Genomic DNA, 18,419 nt, shown 5'->3' on the forward strand with positions numbered 1-18,419 from the left:
TAGATAGATAGATAGATAGATAGATAGATAGATAGATAGATAGATAGATAGATAGATAGATAGATAGATAGATAGATAGATAGATAGATAGATAGATATTACAGGAGGTAAAGGCAATCCCAAGATGACACAGGAATGAGTGGATGCTGGCAGACTGTTACAGATGCGCCATAAATACAGACTCCATCGTTACATAATTTTAGACTCACACATTCGCAATCACATCCCGGTCTTCGGGATGAGGGACTGCATGGATTAGGGATCTGTAATACCTTGCTTGAAACGTGTGGTCCGAACGCCTCCGGGGTCCTTGAGTGAATTACAGATCAGCCTGTAATTCATGTGAGTTGTCATCGAGTGGGTGTGGAAGAGGATAATCACATCAGATGCAAGGACTCTGTTGGAAAGGGTTTAGAGCTGACGCACCGTGCGTCTGTGCCAGCGGTGATCTCCGTGTCATACTCTGATGATGGTGAATAACTACGCTTCTACGTCATCGTGACAGCGATGACGCAGAGTGTTGCACACCCTTTAGAAAAACGGTTCAGGGAACCTCATTTTGCCCGAATGCCAACATGAGGGTTTTTTTTTTAACTGCTTTGGGGTCTGCTGCCTTGGTTGCTAGCACAAAACACATTTCCACCCAATAAAGTCGAATATGTGTTATTTTACTCACACATACGTAACGACTCGCACCTGGTGAATTTCCGCTGTTTGTGCAGTGCGCACTTACAGGACAGGGAGGAGAGCCGAATAAAGACAGGTGTGAGGGGTGGGGCATGTTGTCTTCTGGGGACACCAGTCAAAACCCTACTCAGAGGTCAGCGATGATTTACTGGTTTGTGTGAATAAACTTGGCATGGGTCCCGCGTGATGTTTGTTAATAATATTTGTTGAAAAAGTCTCTAAACGTTTAATGAGCGATGTTTTATGGCTTTTAGACCGCTTAAATGACCGTGCAGCTGGTTTCCTGAGGGTTGACTTACTTTTGTGTTTTTTTGTTTCAAACACTACCCTATAATATGTTGGTGTCTGTGAGATGTGTTCTGTGGAGTTGTGGCTCTGTGGCACCACCGCAGACCACTCCCATGACGAACCATCGCTTTCTGTGTGTTGTGTTCTCTGCACAGGCCTCGGTGCTCTGCGCGTAACAGCAACGCCGCTCCGCGGCCCCGATCAGGAAGTGAATTTGAAGAAAATAAGCGACTGTGGAGGTAGAATGACATAGGGAGCGGGAGGTGGAAGAGAAGCAAGCGGAAAAAGAAGCGACTAACAGAGGGAAGAATCGACCTGCTTTCTGGACCTGTATTGGGCTGTTATCCCGGGATATACTGCACACAAAAAATGCTTATAAAGGAATAGTAAGTAGGTGTGTGTGCAAGTGAGAGAGTGTTCGAAAAGGTAACGTGTGCACGTTTGCCTGTCTCCCCCGTCTCCTTTCGCACCGCTGACATTGTGGCCAGTCGCCCGACCGGGAAATTGCAATAGCGCGGCCAGGGTGATGTCGAAACCCCGCACCTGCTCGGTGTCCGTGATCATTTTTCATGCATGCAACACTCTCGCCACCCTGAAGTATTCGCGGAATAAACTGAGAGGGAAATTTAGCGGCAGCTGTAGTTGCATCAGCAGCCGGCGTGGCTGTGCCCTTCACATCCTGCATCACAAGCCATCAGCTGAAACCGGGAGGCTTTCACTGTGGTGGCGAACAGAGTAATTCCCTCCGCTGTAGTGCTAAAATGACGGATGCTCGAGAGGAGCTGAGGGACAAATGGCTGGCGTAAGCCGCGTCGTGCCAGCGTCCATCCCTGTTAGCCGCTGTGGCCATGTTATTGATGCGCGGTGAAGGTGAAACGACCGATGAAGCATTCCAGCATTTGCATCTAGAGGAATGGAGACAGTGAGATGGAGAATGACCCAGGGTGGATGGTTGATTAAGGAGCAGGAGCGGTGGGAGTGGGCAGGTAGAGGAGGTGGGCGCAAAGCTTGGGGGAGAAAAGGGCAAATGGCGAGGTTTTAATGCACCAGTTGGATGTTAGAGAATTTGGCTGCTGGGCCGAAAGGATGCAATGGCACACAGTGTGGTTTTGTGGCTTGAAATGGGGGCAAAAAATTAAATTGACAAATTGTTTGAATGCGTTTTTGCGGGCCTCTGTGTAACTGACTGAGGCCTGCTCACTCTTAGCTGGTGGTTAAAATAAGGGCAAGGCCGATGAATGGCAGATGAACTGGGCTGATATTGTCCTTCAAATGGAGAAAATCCTGCACGTTTTAATCATCATTGTCACACAGACAGAATGTTGTTCCTTTATTTCTTTGCTGGTGTCAGTGTGCAGTGTGTATATTAGGTTTTTTGTTCCAGGAAGCTGATGTTCACCTGTTTAAAAAAAAGACACAAAAAAGAACGATGTGTGCTTCCTTTAGGTGTTCTGTGTTTTAGTAGTTTCAATGATATGCATCGCCTTTAAAAAAAAAAAAAAATCCAAATACATTTGGGCTTTTTTCACATTTTTTATTATAAGCATGTTTGTTGCAATTTTGTGGCAAGGTCAGACCTGAACTGTGTGGCAGAAATATCTAAAAAAAAAAATTCTGATCAGAGTCTCTCTGTCACTGGTTATTGTCTTGATTTGCCATCACATCCTCTACATTTAATCAATAAATGGCCCAGCACAAAAAGCACAGGATCAGAGTGATGGCATCCTAAAGATCTGAAGTGATTAGGGAGACTCTGGGCCTCAACAGCCAGCCTGGAAATTAATTAAATCAGTCACGATTAAATTCTAAATGTATTTACGCACTGTCAACACTCAAAGATGCTTGTACACGCACATCCACACACAGAGTTACGCACGCCAAGATACCATCATGAGGGTCAGGAGAAAAAGAACATGTCCAGTTTCTGTAGTGCTCCTCACCTGAACCACTGACCTACATCACTCATGATCCACTTTTCTTCAGCTTAAGCACTTTGGCAGGTGCACATGCATGTAGCACCTGCTTTAGATTTTAAAAACCTGATTTTTTTTTTTTAATAAAAACCTGATTTGATCAAAGGAATAGAAGCAGGAAAAAGAGGAAGACGGAGGGAAAATAGATAAAGAGGAAAAGAAGAAAAGACGAGCAATGCAGGATGGGTGTTTGTTTTCTAAAGCAACAAAGTGACACCTGATCTTCCTGTCAAGACCATTAGACCAAGGAGACTTACAGAGAGTAAGAGAAATATACAGTCACCGGCCATTTTGTTAGGTACACATTGCTAGTACCAGGCTGGACTCCCTTTTTGCTGTTAGATCAAGGTGCTAGAAAATTTTCTCAGATATTTGGTCCAAATGGACAAGCTAGCATCTAGGGAAAATTGATACATTAGAGTACAGGGACACCAAATATTTATATTTTAATACGTTACAACAGTCACCAAATACAGAAACATAACATAACAAGCAAACTTGCATTAAACCCACTCAACCAAAAAACCATCCAACACTGGAAACTCCTAATTCAGAGCAAGCTAAAGGCTCAGTCACACAAGTAAATATAAGACAGTAATCTCTTTGTGTCTACGACAAAAATTAATGGCTGTTTGGTGATTGTATTGAATTTTTAAACATCTTGTGACCAATTGCAGCTTGTAATAACTAAATGGTTATCCAGGTGTGTAAAGTGTTGCACTCATGATCACTACTGATTGCAAAGAGATTGCAGAGGTTGCCTAATTGGAGGCAGCTTTTCCACAAACAGTTACGGTCTAATTTACAGTAGATTAACTGCAACCACTCTCAGAGAGATTGCTGAAGGTATGCAAATAGTTGCTTTCTAAATTATAAATGCAGACAGATTTCCAGCATGTTGCCATCAGTCTGAATGTCAGTGAGTATAACTTGAGGGGACTCGACTCAACTGGATATCAGCTGGTTGTATTCTGGTTATTGTTCTGTAGATGAAGGCTGCTGAGAGCAAAGAGAGTGAGTTAAATGTGAATTTTTAAATATAAATATCAACAGATATGTGACCTTCTATTATTTATCACACCTAATTGCTGTATTGTCAGAATCAAATTGAATTTAGTTGCCAACTTGTCTCCATTCAATCTTTGACTGGTAGCAGACTGACTCCATCTTATGGTCGGTTTTAGTGACAGCGTTGATGTGCTTGACAGTCTCATTTTGCAGAAAAACATAACTGAAGAGAGATAAGCTTATCTTACTGGATAAAACAAATGTTGACAAGGTTTAACTTTGAGGACATAATTTACATCTAAAAAGGTGACAAATCATGGCATATGTTATTGGGATACTCAGCGTATCGCAAAATGTTAAAAATCACAGTTATATCTTGTTGCAAGTGAAGTATTATGACAATATTGTACTATGGGATGTCTGGTGAGTCCAGCCTGTAATAGCATCATAGAGTTGCTGGAGATTTGTCAGATGGTCAGGTTGGCTGTGGTGTTTGAATAATGTTCAGATTGTATTCAAATGTGCTAATGAAACATCCCTCACAACATTACACCACTCGTTTGAAGCATTAGATGGATGGATCCATGCTATCATTTTGTTTACGCCAAATTCTGACCATCCCATCCAAATGTTGCAGCAGAAATTAAGATTCATTAGACCAGGCAACATTTTTACAAGCTTATATTGTCCAATTTTGATTAGCCTGTGTGAATTTTTCTTAATTTGAGCAGCTGTAGCCCTTTAGTATTAGACATGAGAGACAAATAACAAATGGTTATTTGAGTTAGTGTTGCCTTCCCATCAGCTCAAAGCAGTCTGGCCATATTCCTTTGACCTCTGGCATTACTACCCCCCCACCCCCACCCCCCACCCCCACAGAGAACTGCTGCTCGCTGCATTTTCTCTTTTTTGGACTACTCTCTGTAAACCCCAGGAGATGGTAGTAGGGCAAATTCCCATTATATAGTACTTTCTGAAGTACTCGGACCAGCCCCTCTGACACTAACAACAACGCCACATTCTAACTTACTTCTTTACCTTTTAATTTGATCTTCAACAGATCGCCTTAAATGCGTCCACGTGCTTAAATGCATCGAGTAATCGCCCTGTGCCTGGGTGATGAGATATTTGCATTAACAAACAGCTGAAAAGGTGTATCTAACAAAATGGTCAGTGAGTGTAGAAGAAGCATTATGACTACTACATTTTCTGTTTTTTACACCGACGGTTAAATTTTAATATTTGCAGATATTTCTTTCACCATTTAAAAAGAGATGAGCAGTAATAATTTTAATGCATCAGAAAAAAACAAAACAATGTAACTGCAACCCTTGTAAACAAAAACAGAACTTATATTGGTAAATTCAAATCTCAAATGTATGTCATTTGACATTAGGGCCAGTCCCTGCCTTCTTTGCAGCATCTGGTCTACCGGTCAGTGTTTGGCTGGGACTCAGAGCCAGATTACACTCAGTGGCGAATGGGATGTAGGATTAAGTGAATTTGGGCATACCTCACACACTCGCAGAACAATCAACAAAGCTGCATACTGTACATGTGCATTCTGTGGCGGTGCAGCATGTTTAAGCTGCTGCTTTATTGTGTGCAATGTAACAGAGCCCAGATGTTGTGTGTGTGTGTGCTTGCATGTTTGTGCAAAATGAGTTTTTGCTAAGATGTTGAATTCTGAATGTGTGTGGGCATCTGTGTAACTGTTAGCGTTGATGGACTGTAAAGTTTTATTTTTCCATACACATCAATGTGCCAGAGTTCTCTAATTGTGACTTTATTCATTATTCTTCATTGTATGCAATCTTTTTAAAAAAAAAATCAATATAAAATCCAAGAATGGGGTTATTTAATCAAAACAACAGTGCAAAGTTACATGTTGATTAATAAATTAGCATAAAACTATGAACTCATTAATAGATTACTATGATAAAAATAGTAGATTTTTCAGTATAATATTTGTATGTATACAAATATTATTGTAGCTTGTATATTGCAACATGCTATCTCAGCACTCCTAGTTGGATGTCTTATCATTATTTTTTAATGTGTCATTTTATCAATATGAGTGAAATGCAGATTTTGCAGGACAAGTTTGTTGGTGATGTGTGTATGTGGCCGTGTGTTGGGCTTCTGCATTTCCCCAGTGCTTGTTTTAAAACACAGTGATACAACAGAAAAAAATTAGACACAGCAGTTATTGGAAAAGGCAAAACAAAAACAGCAGATGAACCAACAAATGCTGCTTGTATGAGAGAAATCTGATGTCTGTTTATGTGAATTCAAGTGAATTTGACTGTTTTCGTTCACATAGCCCATATAAACATTCGGGGATTTATTTGTAACTAAGCAACAGCAAAAAGATCATGCCTTCTTTTTTTTAATGGTTCAGTGATACGAGGGTCACATTTAAATACATTAAATTTATACTAAATGGGACTTTTAATATTTTATTTTTTTCCAAATGTCTCATATCCATCCACACAAGGATAGATTTGTTAGATTTGTCATTTACTTCATCTTAAAGAATAACTTCTGAACAACTTGTGTTATACGATGAATTGAAGTTTAGCTGCTGTCACATACTTTGTATAGTTCAGTACTGCACATCCAGATAAAGACTATTATCCTTTGCTCACACGGCACAGCAAAAAGGGTGTGTATATGAGAAAAATTGGTATTCCAGTAAATATTAAGTTGAATAGTTAAACATGGCTTCTCATGTTGTCAGCTTGACATTTTCACAGAGGAAGTTCATTTCCCGCCAAAGGCATAAGAAAACACCTTTCTGGGGATTTGTACTCAGACAAGTTCAGTGTGCTTTACAAGGGCAGTTAAAAAACACTCAACATAGAGATTCTGAGAAACTTGAATTGTTCCATTGTAGCATGAAAACAGCAAAAGATCTGACTTCACAATAGCAAAATTGTCCGTTTCCTATGAGAAAACCCTATGAGGAAACCTGTGGTGACAGTGGGGAGGAAGAACTCACTTTTAAAAGAATGAGCCCAAGTCTCCAACATGCCCCTGAGTCTGTCAGGGGCATGTTGGAGACTTAAGCTTCAACTGTTACATCACAACCAAAAACATTTTGAGTTTTTAGCGCATTAAAAGAAGCATCTTAAACAGTTTAAACAGAATCATCTGGATTTTCATGTCTTTTTTTGTTCATCATATTTGGTGTGAATGGAACTGTGCTGCATGTCTGCCCATTGTTCAGTATACATTACAAGCACGAGTTCAGGAGTTTTAGTGTAACATTTTGAGTAATTTCACGTATTCTTCCCTCTTTTCCAGTCGAGTGATTCTTCCTATTTCCGTGGAAGAGGTAAGTGCTATCTCAGTATATTTCAATGTGTGTAAGTGTCTCTGTGTGTTAGCGAGATTTGCTCAAGGCTCAGCCTATGTTATCTGATTTTTTTTTTTAGCTCTGTTTCCTCAGAAGCTGTATCAGTAAAGCTCCTCTTCTTTGGATTGTTTTGTGTGTTTACATTTTTGATGCCCACATGTTCTAACACATTTTTCATATATCCACACACATCCAGCCTGCATAGGAAAATCCAGCTTAAGAGAATCTCTTATCTTAGATAGACCATTGAATCCACACAGTATTTCACTGTCCTTACACTCTGTGTCTGCGTCCATCTGTCGTGTCTTGTCATCACTTCCATTGCAGTCTGCCTGTCTATTCAGGCCTGCATTGTAAATGAGTCACCTGAAACTGCTTCCATGACATCACGCTTACCCCCCACCTCCTTTTTCCTCTGCCTTTATATTTTTGGAAAATTAAAGCAGTCTAATCTACTTTTGCTAGAGACCTATGACTAATACTGCGCATTTATTACAAAATATTTAAATACATTTAAATCACTTAATCTTACTGTAGCTTAAAGCATCGGTGTGAAGCACCAGTGCGTGCTCAGACGCTGCAGTGTGCCACATAAACGCCAGATCAGTCACAGGAATTCAAGAATTCAAATCGGAGACTTGACCAAATCATACTGTTTCATATTTTCGTTTAAAATCAAAACCACGAAGCAGTGGAATGAGAAATAAGTAATGCTGATTTCCTCCGAAGGCGTTTTCAGATTTAAATGTTTCTTCTCTTAACTGTGTCTGTTTGTAGACATTATCTTATTATCTCCAATTATATCTCTTAATAATCAGGCAGATTTCCTCTAAAGCACAAGAAGTGGACACTGTGTCACAAACAGATGCTGAAAAAGTACTGAAAAGGAAATATTTGAGTTAAATGTGACAAACCTAATCCTAAAGACAGTTAACCAACTGAATCACATCCCTCGAGCATGTCTGTTTCCTTCTCTAAATTCAGACTCTCTGAAACAGCAGTCTTCAGTTATTTGCCATTTCACTGAGTGAAACAGTGTTTTTTTTTTTCCAGTGAGACTGTACTGACTGTCAGAGCCTGGTGGTGGTAAAACCTCCCTGAAGAGTTTTGCTGAAATTGAATTTCCTGTCTGCTAACTTCTTGCCAAGGGCCACCGTTTAAGATAAAGCTTATCAGTACTTTATTTGCATGAAAAGTAGAAAGTTCTGGCGTAACTGGACAAAGACTGATACCACAAGGCAAGGTCGAGTTATAATTGTCCAACGCTGTTACCCAGGAGGCTTTGCTGTTCCTGCATCCCGTTTTTTCAGTGGGTAGCTACAGTATCCATGCCTGTTCAGAGGGAACCGTCTCCAGTGTCCATTTGGCTTTCCAGTTTTTTTGGTTTGTTTGTTTTTTTCTCAGCAGATGTGTCTAGTCATTGAATAAACTCTAAGAAGCAATCATGGTCACACTCACTGCTTATTTAGAAAATGTAATAGTCTGCATATTTCAAGAAGGTCAATTAAACCTCTGTGGCTCATTTCATCTTTTTTTTAATTGCGGCTGCTGTTGCAGAGTAATCCTTTTTTTCCAGATGAACAAAACCAACTTTCTGAAATCTAAAACATCTGGCAGTCACAACTCATCACTATGTTTTTGCACTGAACAGAGTGATCTGTGGGTACCTAAAGATGAATCCACCCCCACATACTGGTCTTGTTACACTCAGCAGAACTAGTGCTGCGAGATGAACCAAACTTATCTTTAAACATTTGGCTTCCATTCACCATCCCCATTCATTTCATAGCTCCTGCTCTAATTATACGAGGTATCTAAAATTACTACCTAAGTCATGACTTGCCTAAGGCCTCTCACTGGACTACCAACACCAAATTTCAGAGAAGGCTCATCTTTGAGCTACAAAATGTACCGAAGACAGACAAATCATTTGATAAGGGAGAAAACTGAAAGTTGTTGACTACATAAAAATGTAATATAAAGTGCAATGTTTTAATGTTAAAAAGTCAATTCATGGAGGGACAGGAGAGCATTAGATTACCACTTGACTCCATCGTGAGATGTTTTGTCAAGCTTAGTTATTTCTGTGCCCTATAAATGTATGTATATGTATACAAACGTGCCGTGGCAGGCGCAGCATGTTTCTTCAGCCTAAGCATGAGTTTTTGTTGAGATTACCGAAGATTGTCAAATCCTCTTTGTTTCCTGCTTGCCAGGTTTTGCTGACCGCAAGAGAAACTTGCATCGTGTGTAAACACATAATCAGCGTTTTCATCATTTGATTTTAGTGAATGACACAGAAGTGCAGGAAGTCATACCTGGCAACGTCTGAATACAAAGAATAACTTTTATATGTCTCCTGTTAAAAGGTCAGAATACATAATAAATCAACTTGTCCCATCGTTGCGATGTTGTAAGCGTGTCTGCGTTCTGGTCCAGCTTTGTGCAGAGGTTATATGTGGATTAGAGGTGATTAAGAAATGAAAGAGCCATTGTCCTGTGCTTAAACAATCACATGCATACTTGGGATCAGGGAGAGGGGGGTGAGATGAAGACAGAGGCGTGAGACTGAGAAGTCGTGAAAGAGAAAAACAGTCGGGTGCGACATAAAAGTAGACAGGATGAAAATAAAATGTGGAGAGCAAGCATAAGTATATGGGAGATTATGAGAATTCAGGAAGAAGGAGAGGAATATGGAGCAATCAAGGAAAAGAGCCAAAGAAAAAGATGAAATGCACATGAAAAAATATACCTGTGTTTCACTGCGAAAGCGCTCTCATCTGGGTAATAATACATTGTAACTTTAGCATGTGTTCTTTTAAGGTAGACTTGAGAGGAAGTAGCTTTTTATTTGTCCCTTTAAGCCATGTTTTTAACATCAATCCAACTATTTTTATATATTTTTGTTTTTTCCAGTACCAGGTTGGCCAGCTGTACTCTGTGGCTGAGGCCAGTAAGAATGAGACGGGTGGAGGAGAAGGAGTGGAGGTGCTAAAAAATGAACCCTATGAGAAAGATGGAGAGAAGGGACAGTACACACACAAAATATACCATTTGCAGAGGTAAGTATTTGTACAACAGGTTTGCAGTGTCAGACGATGCAGAAGAAGAATCTTGCATCCGATTCATTCATTTTTCTATTTCATATATTTGTACGTCTATTATCCCGTTACTTCAAAGTCTTAATTATATTTACTTCAGCTTCATTATATAAAGCAGCAGTTAACAACAAGGACACCATCAAGAGCCCTAATAATCTGATGATCCCCTATGAGCAAACTCTTGGTGACAGTGGAGAGGAAAAATTCCCTTTTAGAAGGAAGAGCTGTCTGGCAGAACCAGACTTAGGGATCGATTGGAGGGGAAAGAGAGTGCATAAAATAGTAACACAGCATAGCATGCAAACTGGCAAATAAACACTTGGGCAGTGGAGACATAATCAGTAAATTATAGCAACACTTAGCACTTCCCACCCCAGAGAATATTTCTCGTGAATCCCAAGTGGGAGCTGGTTTCACAGGAGAGAAGCCTGATAGCTGAAGGCTCTGCTTCTTATTCTACCATAGTAAGCCTGCACTCTGACAGTGGGATGCTTTACTGGGATAATGTTTTACTATGAGGTCTTTAACATTTGGCATGATCATTCGGAACTTAGTTTGTTTAGAAGGAGAAATTTGATCTCTCATTCCAGTCCATGTTAGCACTGTCACTGCAGTGTTTTGGATCAGCTGAAGGCTTTCCAAGAAGCTTTTAGGAAAACCTGATAGTAAGGTTAGGGTTCTGGACTGTTTGTTAACCTACAAAGATCTAAATATGCTGATAGCACACTGATGCATGTAAGTAAGCTACCAGAAGCAACCACATGTAGTTTCTGCCTATCAAGGTTTTAGTGCTTTTGTTGCTTTAGATCTTTATAGTGGGCATTCATATGTATTATAGCTATTCATGTTTATATTGCAAAGCTAAATCTAAAGCTTAATATAAAGGACTTGGTCAGGTAAAGGAAGGTTTTGCTGTGATGCTTAAGACCTCCAATATGAGAACTTATAATGAAGTTAAATAACTGAAATAAAAATGCTTTAAAATTAACTAGGCTTGTTTTCTCTTCACTCCTCTGCCCTGCAGTAAAGTGCCATCATTCGTCAGAATGTTGGCTCCAGCTTCAGCTCTCAATATCCACGAGAAAGCCTGGAACGCGTACCCATACTGTCGCACAGGTGCGACACACATACACGCAGAGACACTTTATACCAGCACACAAAACGCTTAATCTCTGTGCAAACACGTGTGTTTTTGGTAATATTCATCACATAAAATACAGATTTGATTTGTGACATTTATCAGAATCACGTGTTTTTGTAGCTCAGGGATGCCTCGCTCAGTGGATTTTATTTGTGAAAGAAATATACCTTTTGTTTTTGTTTAATAGGGGTTTAAGATAACTGATTTAAATAATGGCGGTACACATTCAACCGCACACTCTTGCTAACTGTGTGTCTCTGGGTCTTTGTCACCTTGAAAGAGTAGCTGAATAATTTACTGTATGCCCAGAGAGAAGAGCCGTGCAATCACTCGAGCCTTTCAGGCTGAGATCACACACAGCCTGCCAGTTGCCAGACAGCCATCTGTCACACAAACACACAGAACAGGCAAAGGCACAACCTGTACCTACACACACACACACTGACAACTGGTGTTTAACAATTCCTCGTGACATCTGTACATTGTCCAATACTGTTAATGCGTATTGGTAGTGTTTCGTGGTGTTTTCAAATGTTCCTCAACTCAACTATTCTTGTGTTTCTCTCTGTCTGCTCCTGCGCTGTCTGCCATCGGGCTCTGCAGTCATCACTGTAAGTATGCGTGTTTACTTTGGAAATCGTGTGCGTTGACACAAAAGACACCTCAAACCTTGATGCTGAGAGAGAGAGAGCGAGTTAACCTGAAAGTTGAGAAAGACATGTGATCTATTTCAGTGGCGAAGCAGCAGGCGTAGTCAGACACCATTACTTTGTGTGTGCTTCATGTATTACTCAAGCTATGGGGACCTAAATCTGTTCACACAATATGGAGATGTGTTCTTCTATTGGGGCGGGGGGCTCCCTATTACAGAAATCATTAAAAACTTTGATGAGGACATTTTTGTTAAGGTTAAGTTTAGAAATGTTTAATTATGATTAAGGTGATTAGGGTTACAGTAAGTTAATGTAATGTCCTCTTAAGTCCTGGATACACAGCTGTATGCGCTGGTGTGTGTGTGTGTGTATGAGAACAGGAGTTAGGTGATATTTTAAGATCCTTTGCTTACTCTTCCTGTTTCACTCAATTTTACTTGTGTTTTCTCTGCAGAATGAGTATATGAAAGATAACTTCTTGATCAAGATTGAGACATGGCACAAACCTGACATGGGACACCTTGAAAATGTAATTATTAATGGCAATAATGACCTTTGGTGCTACATGCAGCAAGTTGAATGTCCATATTTTGAGTGGAAACAATGCAGATGGCACAAATGTGGTTGGGGTTTTTTTTTACAAAATGTTTAATTTATCGATGGTGAGGTTTATAGTCTATTTTCCTCTCCTTGTGGTTGTGTTTTCTGTTGTTTAGTGGTTTCCTAATCAAAATCTGCTTCATAATTCTTATTTGAAATCCAAATTGCATCCCCCTTTTGTAGGTGCTCATATTTACTGGGACAGTGCTACTATACATGCATAAATGTAAATGTTATGTTATTAAAAAGCTATTTTATTGCCTGGAGAAACTTGCCTTCAGACACAGTATCTAGTTTTGTTCTCTCTGTCTCTGTTTCAGGTACACGGTTTGGATGCCGAAACCTGGAAGAAAGTGGATGTAGTCTATATTGATATTGCAGACAGAAGCCAAGTGGAACCAAAGGTGAAAACATCACCTTAAAATCAATGAGACCATAACAGCATCTAGCTTTCATACTTACGTGTCACCTTATACATATTGTTTATTGTTGGGGGGCGTTTGCTATTTTTCTTCAGGACTACAAGCCTGAAGAAGATCCTTGCAAGTTCAAGTCAGTGAAGACAGGACGAGGACCTCTAGGACCAGACTGGAAGGTGCAGCTTTTTTGTTGTAAACATCTCAGTAGGCAGAGTCACATTTTTCAACCACTTTAATGTTAATCACTGATGTGCAAAATACAAAATATATTTGCACTGATACTTGTTGCTTAGCAACTATGATGTTTAGCCAGTGATGCCTGATCTGTGCAGAACAAAATTTGGTCATATGCAGCAATATAATGTAGCCACAGCTGCTTCTAAGGACACTAGGGTCCTGTCTTTTATCAGTTTTTCCTGAGTGGTTTTATTCAGTTGAATGGTTTTAGAAGCCAGCCCTTATTTACAGTTAGTATATATTATAGTGGATCTTTTAATCAATACTTTTAGTTTTAGAGCCTTTTTATTATTGTCAAAAGGTGTTGGAGAAAATCAGGAGAAGTGATGACCTCTGGATTTCTAAAACATTATTTATAGCCCTCAGTGTATCTTTATTGATTAAATATTAGTTGAATAGAGGCAAAGGGCCAGACATACAGATGTGTTATGCCCGAGGAACATTTGGTAACGTAAAAAAAGAATGTGTTTATGTACTTGCAGAAGGAACTGCCTAACAAGAAAGACTGCCCACACATGTGTGCCTACAAGCTGGTCACTGTCAAATTCAAGTGGTGGGGCCTGCAAAATAAAGTGGAGAATTTCATTCAAAAGGTTTGTTGAGAGGTTTTTTGTTTTATGTGCTTTTTACCTTATTATCATTTTGACACAACCAGGAAGCTACAGGTGATGGCCTGCTACTGAGGAGGGTTTATTGATAAAAAAGTCATTTACATTGTTTATCCTGCGGGACATATCCTTTTTTTCCTTCCTTGACAATATCTGTTAATAGCTGTTGCACCACGGTGTGTTATCCTTTGCACACATGCAGTAAATCCTGACCGCTTGAGGTAGTAATGGAAAAAGGCACCACTCACTATCATGTCTTGACGCATGCTCATTCATCCAGGTAAATAAATACCAAAAGACTGATTCTGTTCACCTTGATGAAGCATTTTTAGTGGGAGGAATGGTACTCCGTGAATTGTACTTATGGCCGTTGATCCATGGTCATTGATCAGTGGAATTTGATCTGTGGTTGTTGATCAATGGTCATTACAATTTGCTTATTAATGATCAAGAAACTGACCTCACAGCCCATTGTTCCTTCAGTGGTGCTGGTTTCAGTCGTTATGCAAATGTACTGTTTATAAGATCAGGGAAACCTGCAGTCAGCTTGAATGAGTGATGAAATGTTTCTCCCAATGAAAACTCTACATCCAGATGAACAGAATCAACCTTTTGGGACTAACTATCATGTTCCACATGTATGCTGCCAGCCTCTCCGCGATAAACGGGGTAAAAGATTGGAAACAGGATGAAATTACACATCTCTTACGTTAAGAAATCCAGCTCCTTTAACTAATCCATAACTATCCATAATCTCTTTATTGTTTCTGTTGTCTCACAGCAAGAGAAGCGTTTGTTCACTAATTTTCACCGCCAGCTGTTCTGCTGGATTGACAAATGGATTGAACTGAACATGGAAGACATACGTCGCATGGAGGAGCAGACACGTAGGGAGCTGGATGAGGTAAGCCAGGCAAGATTAAATTGAACTTGATACAGTGTATCTTTTAATGTTTTCTACCACATACCAACAGTTCGCTTTCCCCTATCACCTCCTGCAATTCTTCTGTGGGGATACAGAAGCGTTCTTAGGGCAGCTGTGAGACATGGTCGATCTGGCGTGTTCTGGGTCTGCTGCACAGTTTTCTTCTAATTGGGAAAAGACCTTGACTGTCTCTTTTCGATGTAGAGTTCCTCTACATGTAGTCTCTCTTAGTCTCTCTCATAGGATGATCACAGACACCCCTTAAAGCAAGCTAGTTTATGCTGCTTGTGTATTATTCTTTTGACCAGGATCAACCAGTAGATATGTAGCTTTGCATCCGTCATCAAAACAACAGACCTGTATAGCACTCAGCTATTGTACTGGTGCTGTACCAGATTTGCCTGTCATTCTGTCTCACTCATGAACAAGCCCAAGAGGTGTTTGAACCCCTCCACTTAAGATGACACCTTAATCCCAATCTAGAACAGGAAACCCAGTCTTTTCAGGCTGAAAACCATGACCTCAGTCTTAAAAGTGCTTATTCCCTGCTATTTAACACTTAGTACAGACCAGGTCAAGGCCAAGCCACAGTTTGATGAAGCCAACACCATGTAAACACCTTGTTATAAGTAAGGCTATGATTGTAGTCCTTTGCAGACACACACACAGACAGCTGTGGAGCAGACAGACATACTTTATTATACTACTTCTGTCTGCTTGGAAGATGCAGTTCTTTCATATGCAGCAGCTCAACTTCTACGTATTTCACACACATATTTCGTTGCCTTGAAATGTTGTGATTACTAGACACTAAAGCAAACAATTAAAAAATTATTGTGTGATTTTTCTCTTTTGTCAGATGAGAGTGAAGGACCCTGTGAAAGGGATGGTCGCTCTAGAGGACTGAGGCTGTATTGGACCGTGAATGCTGCTGCTCATCAGGTGAAATTATTTTTGTCCTTTGTGTGATTGTAAATTTGTGCCATGACGTGTTAATTGGAATACTGGATTTTTTTCCCCAGTCTAGCTGCTCATTGTAATTTCCCAAATCCAAGGTGATGTGTTCAAATTGTTTGCGTTGTTTGACCAGAAACCTCAGTGTTTTTTTTCTTCCGTAGTTAAGAAATTAATCAATTAGCAAAACCTTTGTCTTGTTTTAAGCTAAACCTTAGTGTCCAAGAGCCCTTTAAATGATCTCAGATATCAGTTACAGTGTATAAGTAACAAGAAATTGCAGCCAGTGAATGAAGTTATATGGTTATTAGGGGTCACAAATGTTGGATTATTGAATCTAAAACAGCAGAATGTGACCTTAATAAGTTGCCAATTAACACATTTAACAGGCTTTTTTGTTGCTAAATTCTTCACTGTGATTATCGGCTAGTTCACATGCATGTTGTTGCCGGAAATGAGGTTCACAAGAGCAGGCAGGCTTGAAATCTGAGTACATTTGAGAAAAGCATCCAACTAAATTTACATATATATTTAGTTACATGCTAACTAAATAGTATGCTTTTAGCATGCCACTAACTGCATGCAATTTAATTAGCATGCAATAAACAATAAAGCAGAGGTATGGACTCGAGTCACATGACTTGGACTCGAGTCAGACTCGAGTCATACTTTTATGACTTTAGACTTGACTTGAAAAAATGTTCTAAGACTTGTGACTTGACTTGGACTTTTACACCAATGACCTGGGACTTGAATTGGACTTGAACCGGTTTACTTGAAAAGGCTTGATATTTCACCCCAAATCTAAAATTTAACACGCATATTATGTAGAAAGTGTGCGCCATTAATTCAGTTCATTCATTCATTTATTCAAACCACACTCCGTACGTATGTGTGCGTGAGCCGTAGCACAGCCAATCAAATTAACCAGATTTTTTTTTAAGAAGGAAAAAAAAACGCTCAAAAATGCTGCAAGGAGTTATTTTTTCCAGGTACATAAATTGTGAAGTAGTCAACAAAAAACCGAAATGCAATATGCAAAACATGCAAGAAGAGAATCACAGAATCACAGACAGAGATGGAACAACTTCCAACTTTGTCCGAAAGTTGAAGTTGCATAAAGAACGGTAGGTGGTGCTTCTCTTTTGCTACGATGAGATAGCTGACTTCATCTAACTTTGTGATGTCAAATAACTTTAATGTGTATGATATTTTTGTCATGCTATTTTAAAGCCGGTCCTACAAGCGCGTCCAAGAATAACATGCAGTTTATCTCAGAATTGTCGTTGAAAATTATTCTTGGAGCTAAGTTTAATTGAGCTGCATTTTAAAGAGGTGCAATTTCACAATTTGTGTATATTTTCTAAGTTCACTATTTCGTCATGTGTTGAGAAAAACACAGATTTAAAAATCACATGGTCTAATATTTACATTTAGCATAACTGCAACATTCTTTTTTTTTTCTTTTTTTTAAAGACTCGAAAGGACTTGAAATTCAAAGTTTCAGACTTGTGACTTTACTCGGACTTTTACACCAGTGACTTGAGACTTGACTCTGACTTGCCTGACATTACTTGAGACTTGACTTGTGACTTGAGGATAAAGACTTGAGACTTACTTGAGACTTGCAAAACAATGACTAGGTCCCACCTCTGCAATAAAGGAAATTAATTGTTTATTAGGCAATTTAAAAAAGCAGACAATGTAAGTGATGACTGTCTTTCTGTCTTCTCTTTTAGATCAGAATATCCAGACACCAGCGGATTCACATCCTCCTTTTGTCTCAACTGACGCAACATCCGACCGGCCGGTCCAAAACCCACCTCTTGCAGTCCAATTTGGTTTCAGGGACCTGGACCCAGTAAACTTCCAGTTTTCAGCTGATGTTCTCCGTCCTTCCCTCCTCTCACACTCATCTGTACTTTTGGTTTATTTTTTTGATCTAGTGTCCCCATGTTAATTGCTCTGAGGCCTCCAGTAGCAAAATTATAGATCTTGTCAGTCAGCCCTCTCTTTCTGTCTAAATTGTTCTAAACTACAGAGAATAGTGTCATTTATCTCTGCAATTTAGGATTTATTTCTATTTAGGATATCCCAGTAGTGTATATATAAAGTATATCGGAGAGTTGAATAATTGTACTGAAGTACATATATATGTGTATATACATACATATATATATATATATATATTAAAAAAAACAAGATTTTTAAAATGATTCAGTACATTTTGTGAGTGGATGTTTATTTTTTCCAGATCAAGCCAAGCTGTATGCTCAGTTCTGTGTTGCTTGTTTGATCCTTTAATTTCTTCTTTTTTTGTCATTGTATCTCCTTTTCTCCATTTGTGTCATGCAGTGTTTCCCTTTCTTATTGAAATCGATTTGCAAATCTACAAATCCCAGCTGCAAGGTTGGGATTGTGCTAAGAGTTTTGTGTTATCTCTGCTATAAATCTGACCTAACAGATA

General features: G+C 39.4%; 1 protein-coding gene across 2 annotated transcripts; it reads left to right on the forward strand.

Moving 5' to 3' along the window:
* Nucleotides 1-770: 770 nt before the first annotated feature.
* On the forward strand, nt 771-18,136 carry pitpnab (phosphatidylinositol transfer protein, alpha b). Of its 2 annotated transcripts, none has more exons than XM_005751022.1 (13): nt 771-820; nt 1,131-1,361; nt 7,263-7,293; nt 10,231-10,376; nt 11,440-11,531; nt 12,160-12,167; nt 12,664-12,738; nt 13,130-13,213; nt 13,327-13,404; nt 13,948-14,058; nt 14,855-14,977; nt 15,858-15,940; nt 17,692-18,136. In XM_005751022.1, the coding sequence occupies exons 2-12, from the start codon at nt 1,345-1,347 to the stop codon at nt 15,903-15,905; spliced, it is 813 nt and encodes a 270-aa protein (XP_005751079.1). In that variant the 5' UTR covers nt 771-820; nt 1,131-1,344; the 3' UTR covers nt 15,906-15,940; nt 17,692-18,136. The 2 variants fall into 2 exon arrangements, with proteins under 2 accessions (XP_005751079.1, XP_005751080.1); XM_005751023.1 differs by having other exon boundaries at nt 816-838.
* The last annotated feature ends 283 nt before the right edge of the window (nt 18,137-18,419 follow it).

The sequence above is a fragment of the Pundamilia nyererei genome, unplaced genomic scaffold (genome assembly GCF_000239375.1).
Source record: "Pundamilia nyererei isolate P.nyererei 1_Seehausen unplaced genomic scaffold, PunNye1.0 scaffold00297, whole genome shotgun sequence".
Taxonomy (NCBI): Eukaryota; Metazoa; Chordata; class Actinopteri; order Cichliformes; family Cichlidae; genus Pundamilia; species Pundamilia nyererei.